At 46.4% G+C, this 17,321-nt stretch overlaps 2 protein-coding genes across 10 annotated transcripts in view; one reads left to right on the top strand and one right to left on the bottom strand.

Moving 5' to 3' along the window:
• The window catches only part of LOC116183758 (uncharacterized), a 32,544-nt gene extending 29,348 nt beyond the window's left edge, over window positions 1-3,196 (bottom strand). The window contains exons 1-3 of the mRNA XM_085582381.1: window positions 2,934-3,196; window positions 2,581-2,851; window positions 664-1,113 (exon numbers count right to left, since the gene is read on the bottom strand). Of these exons, the coding sequence (XP_085438507.1) occupies window positions 664-1,113; window positions 2,581-2,851; window positions 2,934-3,196 (984 nt within the window). The remainder of the gene's footprint in view (window positions 1-663; window positions 1,114-2,580; window positions 2,852-2,933) is intronic.
• Window positions 910-17,321, top strand: part of SOX6 (SRY-box transcription factor 6) — a 371,335-nt gene continuing 354,923 nt past the window's right edge. For 2 of the 9 annotated variants that reach the window (XM_077784278.2, XM_021525597.4), the window contains exon 1: window positions 5,475-6,184. The gene's annotated coding sequence lies outside the window, so the exon portion shown is untranslated. Of the gene's footprint in view, window positions 978-1,463; window positions 1,644-5,473; window positions 6,185-6,209; window positions 7,429-7,890; window positions 7,995-17,321 lie in introns of those variants that run through there. The other 7 variants (XM_021525593.4, XM_085581448.1, XM_085581444.1 and 4 more) reach the window with 7 other exon arrangements.

Below are 17,321 nucleotides of genomic sequence, written 5' to 3'. Positions count from 1 at the left end.
CCCCGTCTTTCTCCGGCCCCTGCGAGCGGGCGGGAGGCAGCGGCGTGCGCTGTCCCGGAGCCCCGGGCGCTGCGGGCTGCCCGCGGCGGAGCCCCGAGTGCCCCGTCCGCCCTGCGCGGGGTCCCCGCGGCCGCGGCGCGCTCGGCTGCCCCGGGAGCGCGGCGGGCGCTCGGTGCGGGGCCCGCGCCCGCCTCACGGTGGCGCGGTAAGCACATGGACAGCGCCGGGAGCGCGCTCCGCTCTGCCTTCCCTGGAATAACAGTCCCGGTAATGTCTCGGATAAATCAAACCGCTGCTACGGCGGCGCAGGCACGGGGGGTGCGCGATGCTCCGCGCCGGCGGAAGGTGTTTCAGCCTCCCCGGTCGGCGCAGAGCCCGGCGGCATCGGAGCGAGGGTCTGCGGCATCTCAAGAGCGCGGTCTCACCTGGGGTTAGTTTCCCCCTCCCCCTCTCCGTCTCACTCCTCCCCCAGCCCCTCAGGAGAAGTTTGCAAAGAATGTGATGGAGAGCGTAAAGCGGCAGATGCCGACGTTAAGCTCCGGCTCGGTTCGGGCACCAGGAGCTGAGCCGCAGCCCCGAGCCGCCGCCCTCGTTAGCGCAGCAGCGCGCCCCTGGCGCCCGGGGTACCCGTGGGGGGACAAACACAACGTAGAGTGATCTTACCTCCGAGCCGAGGGAGCAGCCTGCGAGGCAGCAGCGGGAGCAGCGCGGCTCCTGCCTCCCGCCCCGGCCGGTCCGTCCCCGCGCTCCGGCAGCGCCGCCGCGCCCGCCCCGCCGGGCTCCGCTCCCGCCGGGCTCCCCCCGCCCCCGGCGGGCAGTCCCCCGCCTCAGCCCCGCGCACATCCGCGAGCCAGGGGCACCGCTCCCAGGCAATCCTTGCCGGTGCAAATCCCCCGAGGCTTCTCTCCGCCAGAGCGTGGAACAAAATTGCCGGTTCCCCTGAGTTTTTGTCAGGCTGTGCTGGCGCTCGGGAGCAGGTAAGGCGGCTGCTGGCTGCCAGCGATCCCCGCTGCACTTGCAGCGAGCAGCAGGAGCCGGTGGGAGTGTGGTCTGCTCTTCATTAGGGAGGGGGGAACGGACCCTGGAGGTGATGCAGTGAAACACTTCTACTCCCTTGCATTGTGTTTGTCACAGACCACGGGCGCTCTCCTTTTACAACATTCACTTCAAGCATTCTCAAACCCAACCGGAATAAGTTCTGATCCTCCCCTTTAGTTTACATTGGGGTTGTCAAAGGATTAAATAAATGAAACTTTATTTGACCGTGGAGTTTACAGACCCTGGGATCCCTGGCGCTCTGGCCTTATTCTAATTCTATAGCGGTAATTACCCTTCGTTTCTTTAAGTGCAATAGATTTATTGCCTTAGAGACTATGCACAGTTTGATTGAATTATTCATTTTTTTTTTTCTTTGGTGTAGACTGCATCTGGGGACTGATGTGACGTGTAGATTTTTTTTTCAGGAACAAAGGGAATGTGGAAATGAAAGAGAGAGGGAGAGAGAGGCTGGCAGATGTGATGAGATGCGGTGAAGGTGTATCCAGCTTGGCACTCCCACTCCTCTCTTCTCCTCTCATTGCAGCCCTGGGTGACTCTCAGGCTAACACAAACAGCTTTTCTTCCGCAGCCTGCCCTCTGTCACTGTAAGTACAACAGCCTTCTCTTATCAGCATGCAAATTCCAGCCACTCACTACCTTAGCCTGGTGTTTGCACTTTAGATTTACAGAAGGGACCTTTAAAATGAACTTTCCGAGACAGGAAGGGGTTTTCATGTCGAACTTGCTTTTATTTTCTTTGTAAAAGTTTATGTGGTTTTTCCAGTTCTCTCTTCACCCCCCCCCTTTCCTTTTTTTTTTTTTTTTTTTTTTTTTTTTTTTTTTTGAACGACGGGGGCGTGGAGCGGGGAGATTGTTGCTGCGGCTTTTTCCTTCGCTATCAAGATGATGCACAGTTTAAAATGAAATTTAAATCTCCTTGATCCTTTTTCTGCCAAGACAATACATTTTGTTGGCAGATGACTCTGTAAAGAATTCAGAGTTTTTGTTTTCAGGCAGATCTTTAGCTTTGAGTGTTACAAAATGCAAACGTCCCCTAAATTTGGAGGAGTTCGCCAGAGGTTCTTGTTCTAGGGGAACTCGTATCAGCTGATGGGTTTGCTTTTGAAGAAACGTGCAGTAATTTACTTCTATCCAGCCTAACAAAACTTTTTCCCAATTGGATTATCAGGCTCTAACTTCTTTTCCTTTAGCTTTCTCTCAGATGCTGTTGATTATTTCGCAAAAGTTTCTCTGAACATCTTTAGCAAGCCTATAACAAGCCTTCATTGTCGGACAGTGTCCGCAGAGGGAATTTATAAACGTGCCTCTTAATTGTCCGGCATTAACTGGGGTGAGAGGGCAGTATAGTAGTGGGTGAATGACTTTTAAAGTGAAATTTCTTGCCCTTTGAATCCAAAACTTCTGAGACTGTTCCGCCAACTCTCCAGGAGTTGCAGGTTTGCTGCTCAGGTTAAAGATGCGGTACGTACAACTTGGCGCACAGACAGGTTGCCTCGCTTGTTGAATGTTGCTTTACTTTACCGCATTTGGTGGGACACACGGCGCAAAATGCCATGACAGCTGTGCACAGGTAAGTGCCCCGACCTGATGTGAGCGCCTGCGGTCCCTTCCCTGCGCAGGCACCCCCAGCAGGTCGGCATCCCTCCTTAACATCTGCCTGCCTTTAGCCCTCATGAAGCCAAAGCAAGGGCAGTAATTCCAAAGGCGCTGTCTAAACGTGGGGTAGGGCTCCAAGTGGAAGCGTTTTCTTGTTTCTCGGCACGTGTATACGGATCCGCACGGCGGGTGTTCACTTATGCAAACAAAGAGGGAATCACAATTATCCCCGTGCAGCGCGCACACACACACACACACACTCACTCACATTTGCATACAATGCCCAAGGAATCCTCTTTTCCTGCCGCCGAGAAGTTGCCGCTCTCGGGCGCTGTGAGTTGCATCTGTAACTTAATTGATCACACAGGGGAAGCAACAAGCTGGAGAGCGTTCCTGGCCGCATCCCTGCCGTGTCCTGCCCCAGCCCAGTGTCATTCCCTGCGCTGGAATTTCTGCGCTGGAGTGCAGCGGGATGCTCCCCCGATTTGGAGCTAGGTGGGCAGTTAGATGTATCTAATGCCTTAATTATCTCTTGTCCCATTCCCGCTTCTTGTTTAATAAGGAACTACGTTTGAGGTGTGCTTGAGTTGTTTTTTACATTTCTGTTTCTTGGAAGAAAAAAACTTCCAGCAACAAATTACTAGAGTTGCAGACTGAGGCAGTCTATTCGTCTTTGTATTCTGATTTACATCTCTTCTCTTACGTAGCTCATTTTAATTTTTAAAAAATCTTTTTGCGTGCCAAAGCTACGCTAGTTGTGCAAAAAGTCAAGGTATTTCCTTTACTTGCAGCAGGTTTAAATGTGTTACAAGGAAAGCGTTAGTGGCCAATCGCGGGAATTCTCATAATTAAAGATTAAAAATGACAGAATAATATCTCGAAAGGCAGCTATTTACTGTCGTTAATTCCATACACCGGGTAACTGCAGCAAGGTGCATACTTTGAATTAGCCGAATGCAGGTGAATACAAACTCAGTATTTGCAATCATACAATTTGCCCTCATCTCTGAATTCCACTTTTTAAGTGTCTGCTATTAAAATTGAAAGAATGCATGGAAATTAGCTACTATGCCCTCATCAGCGAATTTGATGATAAAGCTTTACTAGATAATTATAAAGTTCTATTTCAAGGTGCTTGCTTCTTGCCGAATAGGACTTGGTTACTCCTTTTATTGTAGTGGAATTGCCAAAAATGTTGTATAAAACAGGTCCACTGTTCCAAGAGGGTCTAACTTACAACTCCTTTTCCCTGAACTCGGCTCGAGAGGGGCGATAGCACCTCGGATAGCAAAGGCAGAGGATGCAACGTGCATGCCTCCAGCAGTGTGTCGAGTTTTACAGCTTGTTAACAAAATGAATCAGAGCCAGGTCATATCTGTCCTGTGCCACCGCGTTAATGTTCAATTTTCATCACGTCCTGCTGAAGCCAGCTTCATTCGCAGTGGGGCTGAGTGTGCTTCTGGGTCTAACCTAGTCTGCAAATTTCTACTTGAGAGAGAAGGAAAGTGAAATCAGGCTCTCTCCTCGTCTTTTTGGCCTCTATAAGTTATGAAGCTATTTTAAAATTAAAAAGTTTGTCTGTTACTAACTGTTCCAGGCGCCTTCTGGAAAATGGGGAGAAAGTGCCAAAAATACAGAGATGAATCAACAACTTCTCTCTCTCATTTTGTGGGCTTGAGGTTGCTTTCCGCACTCCCATCTTAACAACAGTTTAGCCTAGGTGTGAATAATATCAAAAGAGGGAGACGTTCTCTCTGCAGCGCTGTTTGCCCACCTGATCTGCGGGCCCCTGACAGTTTGAAAGACTCTTTTATGTTTACCTTTGGAATGCAAAAATACAGCAGGGAGACTTTCCTGGGTTTGCAGTACTCTGCCACTGGTTGATTTTCTCCTCAGCTCCTTATAGTTTTTCCCCTTCTTTCTCCCAGATCTTCCCCCCCCCCCCCCCCCCAATCCCCAATTAGCACTTCCAAGAGAGCGTGAGTTCCTAAATTGGTATTCAAGCTGATATTCCAGTCCTTATCTGTTGCCTTTTGGTAGGCAGAGAGAGGGATATTTATATATTGCCGCTGCTAAAATTTCTCGTCGTCGCCACGAGAATCCCAACTTCAGCTCAAGTCCGTCCTAAATCAGTTTTTCCTCTGCGGCCATACCTGTCTTTCCCTTTTCACTGCACTCACTTTTCACCTTTCTGCTGAATCCATCACTAAATAGTTTGTGGGCTCTGAGTGCCTTCTCTCCCCCAGGTCCCTGTAGCTGGACTCCCATCTCTGGTGTAATTTATACTTTCTATTTCATCTGCCCCCCGCGACCCCCCCACCACCCCCACCCGCCTGTTTAATTTTTTTTATTAATTTTTTAAATTTTTTCCCCCCTCCCGGCCGTGCTGCCGGATCGGGCTCTTCGGAGACCCATTTATCAGCTGTCACTAAGCGCTTGCTGAGTGCTTCCCTCTCGTCGTCCCCGCTCCCTCCCCACGCCGCCAGCCCTTCCCTCCTCCCGCACATCGTCTTCCTCCAGCTTTTTTATTTTATTTTTTTCCCTCTCCTCCTTTTCCCGGGTGGTTTTATTTCCCTGCTGTATCCCGGGAGCCGGCGGGACTCTCCCGGCGTGTGCGTCCCCGGGCGGAGGGCGGGCGGAGGGCGGGCCGGCCCCGTGTGACTCGGCTCCCCCCGCGCCGCCCCGGCCCCGCGAACCGGCTCCCCCGGGACCCCCCCGCTCCCCCTCCTCCTTTTCCGGCCCCCGCCCCGCCCTCGCACCCCCTCCCCGGTAACTTTCTAGTACCTTTCCTCACCACTCCGGGCAATCAGTGGTCATTAGCGGGAGCGGAGCGGTGTAGGGTTTCATGTGTCTAATGGCCCTGTGAGTGGTGATAGCTGCGCGGGGATGCGGCTGGCAGCCCGCGCCGATTTCACTTTCTGTTTTGTGCTCACTTTCTCCGCAGTTGTTGCTCTCCCCGCTCGCTCCCAGCCTCTCTCTCTCTCTCTCTGTGTGTGTGTCTCTCCCTCCCTTCCCCTCTCCCTCCTCTCTCTCCCTGTGTTGTCTCATCTTGCCTGTGCTGTCTGGGCGGGGGAGCCCTGCCTCCTTTTGCCTTCCTCAGATCAATGCCCTGGCCACTCACTTTCTGATGTTGCACGACGGGAAATGCTTTGAATACTTACGACATGGCCGCTCACATTGATTGCCAAGATTGACAGCAGTAACCATCGCCTTCACTTGTTTCAGGAGGAAAAAAAAAAAAATGAACCTGATTGTAACCAAATCTCCAGGCAACCCATCCGCAAACTTCTAACGATCGGGATCCTGCACATCCATGGCCCGGAGAAACACCAGCAGACTCTAGTTCATTTATTTTATTTTATTTTACCGAATTACTACCCATTTATTCCTCTCCCCTCCCTCCCCCCCTTCACCTCCTTCCCTCTTTTTTATTTTTAATTTTTTTTTTAATGAAAATTACCGAAGCGCGTTGCAAAAAAAAAAAAAGGAGGCTCTCCCAGTGCTTTGTGCCACACTGGATCCCGAGGAGGTAACCAGGAAAACCAGCCCTATTGTGTTGTATACCTGTTGTTTGCTGTGGTGTGTAGTGCTGCGTGGCTTGGTGGCGGTGGCGGCGGTTTAATGGGTTTTCGCTGGATTTATGTCGCTTTGCAGGAGAGAATTCAGTTTCCCCTGCGCTGTCTTTAATGGGTTATTAGTTGCAATTGAGTGAAGCAGCAGCGTCCGGAGATAGATCTGTTGTTTAGCTTTTAACATTGCTAAATTCACCCCTTCCCCCGCCTCCCCCTGCACGATTATTTACTTTGATATCACGAGGGTGTTGTGTTTCTTTTTTCTTCTTCTTCTTCTTTTTTTTAATTTTTTTTTCCCTCCCTTCTCTTTAGGGAAAAGTAGTTATAGTCTCGTCCCCGTGCGAGTTTCCGGGGTTGTTTGAATCCCGAGGTTTCCGAGACGTTAAGGGACCCCAGTACCTTGAAATCACAACACTTTCTCATCCTTTCCGAGTAGAGTTTATTTTAAAATCTAGTGACAGATCAGCGTTGTATTTTAAGATCACCCACGGCAGGCGAACACATGGTGCGGGAAGATATTGTACGTAAGGAGCTAACACGAGAGGGAGAAAGAGAGAAAGAGAGGAAAAATAAAATCCGAAATAAATCTTTGAGAGCGGAGCGCTGCTGTCATTGCTCCGAAGTGCCCGCGTGGGTTTCTCCTGGCGGGTAACCCCGAGAGACGCGGGATGGAGAAAGGCGAGGGGAGTTTAGCGGTGCCTGCGGGTTCTGCGCGAAGTTTGAGGCGGGTGAGCGCTTCGGAGCCGGCCGGGCACGGCTGCGGGAGCACACAAAGCTGCGGAGCGGCGGCGGCCGTGCCGCGCTCGGCCACGGCGCGGCGCTGTCCCCAGGAGCCGCCGCCGCCTTATCTCCCCCGGCAGAGCCCGGGATAAAGTTATACCGAAAACTTTAAAATCGATATCGCGCCCTAATTCGTGATACACAGGGAGGGGGGAAGAAGGCAGTCCATCATCAGAGAGCTCTGTTTACACCCGGGGAAGGGGAGATGCGTGCCGCTTTGTGGCAACAGTCGACCTGGGATTTCTTGCTGCCTTAGCTCTTTGCCGGAGGTCATGCAAATCGACCTTAAAAGAATGCATAAGCCATAAATTAAAATAAACCCTTAGCCAGAGGCTGATCCATAAGTAGACAATACCTAACCTGGACAAAACGGCTTCCTTTGCGAGCTGAAAAAAAGAATAGTGCCTAAACTAAATGCAAAGTAAGTTTTCAGGAAGTATTTCACTTACTATTATTACTGTTATTCTTCTTTTAAAATAAAATAGTGGCAGTTGCAACAAGCTAGCGCAGCTGTTTGCAGGCGGTGCTGCAGGATACGAGTGAGACAAGGTGTGTCTTGTGGAGAGCTTGTTCTTTCCCTGGGTTTCACTACCTTGGAAGCTCTTTATTTTTTTGGATTTGGGATAAGAAGCCTCTTTTTACCGTACACGCAATTTGATGGTTTATCTCGGATAACGCTGAAGAGTTTATGGCCAAATCTGGGTTGCCTGCAACTGTCACATGCGCGCACACAAGGCTGTGTCTGTATATAATAGTCTCGGGGCTTGTTTTTTTTTCCCGCAGTTTTTGACAATTGTTCCATTCATGATCCTGAAAGGAATCATCAGTGGGAGCTAATGAGAGCGCCTCTGCGGCTTGCCCTGCTCCGGGGAGGAGCGGGCACCGGCGCTGCCCGCTCGTGTAATGCATGCACGCGTGTAGCGGCGGCGGGGTCGCGGCTGGGTGTAGGCAGGGGACGGGGAGAGCAGCCAGGCGCGATGCGAGCAGGTACTTCCAGGCGTGCAGCGCCGGCCGAGCCGCCGCAGCGCGTCCCCGGGCCGGCGGCCCGAGCCGTGCGGCGGGGCCCGGGGTCACTGCCGGGCTCCCGCCCGTCCGCCCGGGCGCTGCCTCCGCTGCCTGCGGGCCGGCTGGCCGTGCGGTGTGCTGCGGGTTTGTTACGTGCGAAAGGACGGGAAGGAGTGAAAGTGGCACCGTGAAAGGACAATTAGTGCTGCGTCTGAGTGGCCGGGCTGGGGGGAAGGGGGGCCGCAGGGAAAGGCAGCCCGGTGGGAGCCTGGGGGCGGCAGATTAGTGCTGTCCTAGGGGTGTTTCCCAAAAACAGAGAGGTGAAACTTTCTGTGATAAAGTAATATATCTTCGCCTGCTGTTCGTAGATAAGGTATATGTTTATTAAGCAAATTTAAATAGCCTTCGGCACACGAGCGGCACTTTGTTCCTGCTGCTTTCTTTTGCCCTCACTTTAACATTTTTTTGCCATTTCCATCTTCAGTGCTGATCGTGAGGACAGGAGAACAGTTCTACCTAGTCCTCAAACAGAGTTTGAAGTCCAAAAATTAACGAATTTCCCTTTCTGTATTCGTGTAATGGAGCAATTTTGAAACCTGTTTTGAGACTTCGACTTGACTTGACTTGTTTTATTGACGTGCTTGTGCCCACTCATTTAATTAAGCCATTATAATACCATAAAGTAAATAATAAGAATGAATGTGAGATATGTGCTCGTAACCTGCCATTAAATACGAACATTTCCCTGGAAAGGACCCTTTAAAAACTTTTTTTCAGCACCCCATGATTCTTTGGCAAGATCTTATTGCAGGTTTTTGTTTTGAGCCAGGATATTTCGTGGGTTTTTGTGCTCATGACGTTACATGCACACTACGCTCGGAATATAAACAGCAAGCGTACCTAGCAGCTCATTCTAGTAAAACTAAGGAATAATTATTTATAGTGAGTACATTTAAAAGAAAATAATGAGGTCATTTAGAGTATGCTGCAGTTTGAAGTAGCTCGACACCTGGCAGAAACTACATACGCGTTTTCTTCAGACTCTGCACTATCCATAACTTTTCCTTATAATACATTCTTGTGTTAAGTGAGAAAGGCTGTTTGTAAAACAATCCCCTGGCTGGTTCCAGTGTTGGGTGAAGCTGATCCTGTAATGGCATTTTGTTTTGAACAGTTGCTGTAGTTGAAGTTCCCTCATAAGGTAAGGTGGCACTGGGTCTGAAAGGAGGTCCAAATGCCACATTTATAATTAGACTGCCAATTCAGCACATTGTATCTATTGCTATACAGGGATATACTGCTGTGTCTGGTCTCTCAATAGACTGTATTCAGAATTAGCCAATTCAACTGCTTAAACTTTGGAGTCAAATTTAGAATAGGCAATGAGAGAAGGAAAGAAAGAAAACAATAATGCTTTCTTTTTTTCCCTCAGCTATCTATTAAAAGCCAAAGAATATACGGAAACCAACCCAGGCACTGCTCTTGGAAGCCCTGCACCGAGCGCAGCCTGGCCAGCATCGCCTGCAAAACCATTTTGAAGCGCTCTTCTCCGGGGGGAGGGGAAGGTGAGCCCTGGGCATCGCTCCCAGCGCCGCTCTCCAGGCCGCTTCCCGGGCCGCGCCGGCCGCCCGCAGCCGGGGACGGGGCACGGCCCGGCCCGGCCCGGCCCGGCCCCGCAGCGACCCCCGGGCGGGCCGGCCCCGGCGCCGCGTGGGGCGGGAGCGGCCGCGCCCGGCCCGCGCCCCCTCTGCCGCCGGGTGTGCCCGCCGAGCCCCGGCGGGCTGGCGACCCCGGCCCCTTCCCTCCTGCCACACTCGTGTCGCTCGCCCCGCTTCCCCCGGCCTCCTCGCCGGGAACTTTAATTCATTCAGCGATGAGCGCGCAAGGGGCCCTTTGGTCGGCAGTCTCGCATCCTCTGCTAAACGCATTATTTCCTCCCTCCTCCCTGCGGCTCCCTGCTCCGTCTCGGTTCTGCTGGGAGGCTGAACTGGGCTGCCGCAGCGCTCCCTCGGCTTCCTTCTCGGCTAGATGGCAGGGTGCAAGCCAGTGCCATGTGTATAACACAGCATAAAGGGAGCGAGACAGATGGCTGTCTCTCCCTGCACGTTCCCGACTCTCCGCTCAACTTATGTAACTGCTGCTTTTCTTCCTTTTTTTTTTTTTTTTTTTTTTTTTTTGCGTTTATGCACCGGGGAAAGCGACAAGAGAAACAAAGTGGAGCCCATCAGTTTCACTGGTAAGGCCACAAGTGCCTTAGCAGTAGAAAATACTTGTAGAAAATAATAGCGGATGTCCCAAGTTAGTCGCCTTCACTTGTCAGCTTGGTTTTGTTGACAAGTGGGAACTGCCAGTGCTTGTTCCCTCGCCAGTGGTTTTTAATATGTGGCCAACAACTGTTCGCGGTCATTTCCTGCCGAACTTCTTCTGCTCAACAGCAAAAAAAAAAAAAAAAATCTCTTTGGACATATTTTTTGCATCTTTGATTGTATTTTTAGTCCAAAGTATCCACATATCCCTGCAGTTCTTGGAGGCCTTAAAATATCTTGTGGCAATAAAGGTCAGAGCTTTGCATGATGATAGCAATAACAAATACATTTTTTTCCTCAGTTGGCATTAGAAAGTTCCTTTAGTCCTCTTTTATCTGCTAAGCACTCCTATCACCTTGGGAGATAACACTTCAGGAAGCATACCTATCAATCCCTTGGGTAGATTTCCCCCTTGGAAGTGTACAGATCACACTCCAAAGGCTTCAGTCAATTATTTAATTAATTAATTTACCTCCCAGAACAAAAATTACTTTGGAAAGAGAAGCCAGGATGCACTTGGCTTTCCATCCCATACAATGGGATGTTGTATATTTCCTTTTTTCCACAGTGCCACTTCAGAAATCAGTGGGCTCGTTTGGCAGACCTTGCGTATAATGGCTAAAGTTTTCCAAAGTTGTGTAAATAGGGGTGTTTGTGTATGTGTGAACGATGTCAACTGCAGCGATACAGCGGCATATTCTTAAAACATTTCAGTTGTGCAGTAAAGCACAGAGGCAGGGCCTTGAGACATCCCTGCGTGGTGTCAGAAGCCGGGAGAGAAGTGCTGCTGTGTGAAGGGCTTGGTGGCTCACACAGAGCTCACTCATCAAGCAGCAACAAAACACACAGAGGTGCATGTTTCGGGTTTGTATTCTAGCAAGCAGATTTTTGTTCATTTCTTCCGGTGGCTTTTTGTGTAATTTTTATTTACACAACTTTCTATTTTTCCTCAGGTAGAACAGCAAGAATGGGAACTTTTAGGGGGCTTATTACCAAACCGCAGAAACTGAATTTTCTTCTCTTTTGTATGAGCCATTTGGAGTTTTTTAGACAATGATTCTCCCACAGTATGTATCTGTACATGTGTCATTGCAGGCCTTTACATCACATTATGAAAAAAACAAAACGCCGTAAAATCCTATCGCTGATAAAGTTGTGTACTGGACTGGTGTGATGTCTGTCTGAAATACGTGCCTATTTATTTAGATGTAGTTCTGCACAGAAGAGAGAGATCTGATAGACATATTTGCTGGAAAGCAGCCGATTTCTACAGTGATAAAACTGGATAATTGCATGGTCCCAAAGCCTTTTCAGCACAGAAGTAGGTGTTCTTTTAAAACAGTATTCTGTGGCAACAACAAATATTTGTGACATCATTGTAAGAGATTTCCTGCCAATTTTTAGTTTACTGTCTTTCAGAAAGTCTAGAGTTCTTTGGAACTCGTGAAACTGCTACAGATACCCATCGTATATTCAAGTATTCAGTGAAGTTTTAAATAATTCTCTTTCAATTAGTACAACAGGAGCCTGAAAAATGGATTTTCTCTTAAAGAAACAAGAATCAGTACACAGACATTTCTCTCCTTCTCTTGTATATTTTAAAATAGTCATATCAGTTTTATGTTTACTGTTTTGTCTTCTTAAATTAAGGAGAAAAAAAAAAACAGAGTCCCAAGTCTGAAAATCATTGCTTGGAAATTAGTTCAATCAAATATTTCTTGAATCTTGTGAATTGGAAAGAGTACGATAAAATGTGGTATATTGTTAAACTAGGTTAATCAGAGTAACTCATTTGTAGTGCGGAATGGATCAATGGCTGTTTTTTTGAAGTCAGGCAAAACATTCCATCAAGTTAATGTGTTTAAGGGTATCATATCAGGGACAGACAGGTACTAGCAGTGATAAAAAACAGATAACCTGCAACAAAATGATTTACAGATGGGCCATTATCATCCATAGGGAGCTTACACAGATCATATTCTTTAGGAAAAGGGAATGTAATTCTATAGAGCTAGGAGAATTACCTAAATAGGTCTGAATATTTAATGTTGTTTTCTGAGTGACTAGTAGAATTTGTCAAAGCAAAGCTTTTAGCCTTCTTATGGACAGCATATTAATATAAGACACAGGAAAGTACTGGGTTTGTATTTCAAGTACTTTTGTGTTTATTTTACCTGTTTGTTGAAGTAAAGCTTGGGACATGTTTTGCTTCTTCTTCTGCAAACTTTGTAGTGCATACCTTTAAAATATGCTCAAGAATGTATGTAACATCTGAATTTAGGAAAAAAAAGAAAAAGGTGAAAAGTTTGATGTTAGTGATTTATTAGATTTCAGAACCTATTCCATACAGCAAGTGGCTGAGTTGCATCTCTTCCATCGCTGGCAAGACAGGATGTCATTTAAATATTTTTTCTTTCTTCTTGAGCTATACAGAAAGGTGTAGTCAATTGTGTCTCCAGTCACTGGTAGACTGACATAAGGCAATAGGAAACTCTAAAACCTCAGAGGTGCAGTATTGATTTGATTCCTAACTGCAAATCCTTCATATCATTGCTCCAAATATCTAACTTTACACCAATATTACCCATTCTTTTTATAGTGACACCATGCTTAGTAAAAAACTTCTAAGCACTGAGGTCAGGTGTTGAGATTGGATTCTAGTTTATTTTTTATGAATCAGATAAAGATTTCTGTGCATGAGACCGTATGTGAAGATGAGAGAACAAGAACATTTCCATATCAAAGGCAATATATCTGAGGCTGCATAGTAATTAAAATGCAGTGGTTTGGACTCTGTGCACTAGCACTTACGCAGAGCGTTGTTGGGACCTTGTGCAGCATGCAGGCGGTTGCCTCTTGCATACTTCTAGAAATATACTTATAATTTTGTACAAACATTTATGCCAGTCCACACTTTTCTGTGGATAATTTGTATTTCATCCAAACCATTCAAAGTAGAAGTTATTTTTTGAGCAACCCCCTCATTATGGCTTTTGTGCATCAACTATTTTTATTCTGGTTGTTTGTATTTCCTCTTACCAGAATGATGGCTTGTTTATAGTCATATTTTTTTGTGTATTTCACTAAGACCCCTTCCATATACCACTGAAATTTTACAACTTGCATAAAATATCTTGTATTAGGAACAAAAATGCTAATATCTTTTCAGATTTATTGCAAATGGTGTGATTTCCTACATACCATACTTTATGGCAAATTAAATGCATGTGCTGGAACATAATATATTTAATGAAACAATATGTGTTTACTAATTCCAACTAACTGTTACACAGCATAAGGAGAATTTATATATTACTCCAAGGACCTGCCATTGTGGGAAAATTGACATAAAATACTGCAGGGTTCTCCCTGTCTGGAAACTCTTTTCTGGAATAAATGTGACTTTAATTCCTGAGTGCATCACCCTGAGCTGTTCAGGAAGGGCTGCTGTTGAATTGTTTACTTCATCAACCGTGTTGGTCAGTGTCCCAGTGCGGAGGAGGCAGAGAGCTCTGTGAGTTTCCTCATTACTCAGAGATGCTCGTTCCACAGAGGCTCTGTCCATTAAATGCTCCAGAGGTGAAGCTTTTAGGAAGTCTTTGTGCTTTAAACGGATGCCTGCACCGTGATTGTGTTGCAGCAATCCTGCAGTCTTGCTTTGCTTTGTCCAGTTTTAGGTGATTCATGGATGTGTCCATGAGTTGGAATCCCACCCTTTCTGCTGCTGTTCTGCTGCTTCTAACATCTGGGAGATTGCTGTGGATGGGTTCTTTCCACCAAGCTCCTGACCATTTGTGGTTAGTGAAAACCAATGGTATTTTTGCACTAGTGGGGGGGTTAACCTCAGTGTCATGGCTTAATTCCAGCTAAGATAGGATGGAGTTGTCCATCTACATTCTTACAGTTTTAACTGGCTCAGAGAATCCTCACTTCTTTTCCTCAGTGTGGTTATGCTAAGTTGTGCTAAGGGCACTCACAGCATTTTGCCTCAGAAGGACCAAATCCAGCTGTTGAAGTAATAGATGGAGCTAGATGAGGACTCAGATTTTGGGAGCTTTCTGGAGAAAAGCAGTGTCATATAAGCCAGTCTGACTGGCTCATTGTTATTAGAATGAACATTTTGAAGGATTTGATATATATGGAATTTGAATGTTGAACTATTTCAGAGGAATATTTTTGATATAATTTGGTATTTGACAGATTCTCAGCTGGTATAAGCCAGTGTAACTGTTTACTTAAGCAGGAGGATGCCTTTTTGCTCTAGCCATGATCACATTCCTTAGGCCAGGATGCAGCTCCTTCTGGGTTCAATGGAAAGAACTTTTTGTGACTCTGTGGAGTTGTGTGTCAAGGCCCTTTCTGCATTGGATTAACTCTAGAGGATAATTTTGTGTCAATCAGGGTGGAATCAGGTTTGCTTACATGATGTTTTTTATGGCTTTAGGGTGATATTAGCAGGAATTCACCTCATATAAACTACATGCTAGACCAACTGTCCCACCATATCTATCTTCCAGCAAGTCTTCTGGTGCAGTACATTTTTCAGCATGTGGTCTGGCTTGCTGGCTTCCTGTAATTGTGGGGGCTGTGGCTATGTGTTTTTTTTTTTTTTTTTTTTTTTTCATTCATACCTGATCTGCTGAGGGCAGCTTATCTTCTTGCAGGTCCTTTTGTGTTTTTCTTCTGCTAAGGGATTCATGTAGACCACCACAGTGGGAATATACTTTATTCAACCTTTAGTGAAAATATATGTAGATGTGCACAAGGCATTTTTTTATGTCTCTAAGAAGTTGTTTCAACATATTGAAACACAATCACTATTGAATAGTGATTTTGTTATGGTAGTCTCTATGAGTGAAATTAAGTATTCACCTCTGGTTTACAAGCATACATTCTTGCATTCTGCTGTCTGTATCTACTCTCATTGCTTGATCAAAAGGTCTAAATTGAATTCTGGGAAAATCCGTTCATGCTTTCTGGTTAACTTTTTATAGGCCCTAGTTCTCTTAATGGAGTTCTCTTCCATGTCTTTTGGACATGGAAATTATGGTGCCCATGGTGTTTCTCTTTGGAAGCAATAATGGAATCTTCATTTATTTCAAAGCAAGTTAGAACTGGCTTTTCACCTTGATTTCATGAGCTAGAAGAGAGTAGATTGGTGTTGGGATGGGATGATGGCCACACAGACTGTGAGGTGTCAGTTTAGAGAAGAGTAGTGAGATGGGAAAACGTCAAACAGAAGAGACCAGGAAATAAAGGTATTGTGACATAATGCTCCAGAAAAATAAGTAAGACAAAGCATGTTCTCATTCTCATGTGCTTACCATCAATACTCAGCCTGGTCTTTAAGGAGCCAAATCTGCTGTGTATTCAAGCAGTTCAGTGGGGCCTTGTTCCCTGCTTCAAAGATCTTCCCTCAACCTTTGGTGAAAGCCAAAAGGCTTTTCTTTCCTTGTTGGTCTACACAGTCTTTTCTCCTGCTTCATGTTTATCTTCAGTCAGTGAAAATTCTCATTATTTTTAACTTCTCTACTCCCTCCAGACAAGAAGGGTTCAATCTATGATGTTTAAGCTCTGATTAGCAGTGGCAGTGCAGCTACACCAGTGTGTATTTTACTGCAGCCATGCTGCCGTGTGTTTTACGGGCTGCATGGGTGTGCCTACTAAAGGTTGATTTGAAAACACCATTGCAAAACACTCTGTGATTGAATGGGATCAAATTACAAACAAAAACTCATAACAATGGTGTAAGAGTGAAAGACTTTGAATGCTGTGAATGTTGTACAGTCTTTTCGGGGAAAGAGAAAATGTGTATGAGAAAGTAAAATGTACCTAGAGTTATTACTGAGAATTAGCTGGACTTATTAATTTGTGAAGTCTTCCCTTGGACAGGTTGAATCAATTTTTCACAATATGAGTGTAACATAACCAAACCCAAAAGGAGCAGGAGGAAATTCTTGCTGAATTCTTTGTATGAGTGATTTACATTAGAAGTGCAAACATCAAGGTTTAAGCTATTGTTCTTTTTACTTTTGAGGAATCCCACCCTCCACCCCAATCAAAGTGGCGCAGAAATGCCTAGGATAACCAATAAACCAGTAAGAGTCAAAACCATCCCCAAACTGGTTTTGATTGCCGTGTTCCTGCTCTGGAAGACTTTTCTATTTCAGTAATTCTGCTTGGGATGATTAGATAAAGAAGGAGGCTCGTTTCCCCTCACACTGGTGAAGCGTGGCTCCCACATGATACTTCCTGTCTTTCACATATTGTCCCTTTAGTATCAATAGCAACTGGATGCAAATCAGGGTGGCACCTGCTATTTTGTTTTCAGCTGACCGGGCTGAACGGCACATACGGAATTTACCACCAGGAGGCTGTGACCTCACCACAGACAAGTGACATTCCCACAAGTAGGTAATGAAGCACCCCTATTGAGTGCAGCTGAAGTCCAAATCCTCAGCAGAGTTCTTACATATTCAGTTTAAACAGCTCTCCCAAATTTTAAAGCGGTCCCTTGGGTTTTTTTTAAACCCGCTCGCTGTTGTAGCTGGAGCGGCAGCTGCTGCTGGTCTCTGCTGATGCCACACTGTGCTGAATTGGGCCTTCTTGAAAGTGTGTGGGAGAAAAGGAGGGATGAAAAAACAAAGGGGGAGGAAGAGGAGGGGAAGGACTATGAAAGGACAAAGATGGGAGGGAAGAGTGAGTGAATGCATATATAATTGAACTGAATAGCAACTGTAATTCTTGTATTGCTGTTGAACATGCATAGAGATTTTCTGTAGTCACGTAGGATTTGGATATAGCTTGATATATGTTGATTTTAAAAAACTTCTCTATATAGGTGGTGTAATGCTCTCTTCTGAAGAAGATAACATGCAGTTGTTGAAGAAGTCCCTTTAGTGCTTATGGTATTCAAGAGTGAACTCTGTATTAATTTTCTGTTGCTCATCAAGTTATTCACATCCAGTTCTTTGAGACACAAGTTATCTGTCCTTGCTGTCTG

This window comes from Lonchura striata, chromosome 5 (genome assembly GCF_050655825.1).
Source record: "Lonchura striata isolate lonStrDom1 chromosome 5, ASM5065582v1, whole genome shotgun sequence".
Classification (NCBI taxonomy): Eukaryota; Metazoa; Chordata; class Aves; order Passeriformes; family Estrildidae; genus Lonchura; species Lonchura striata.
This window is presented reverse-complemented; position numbering and strand designations above follow the sequence as displayed.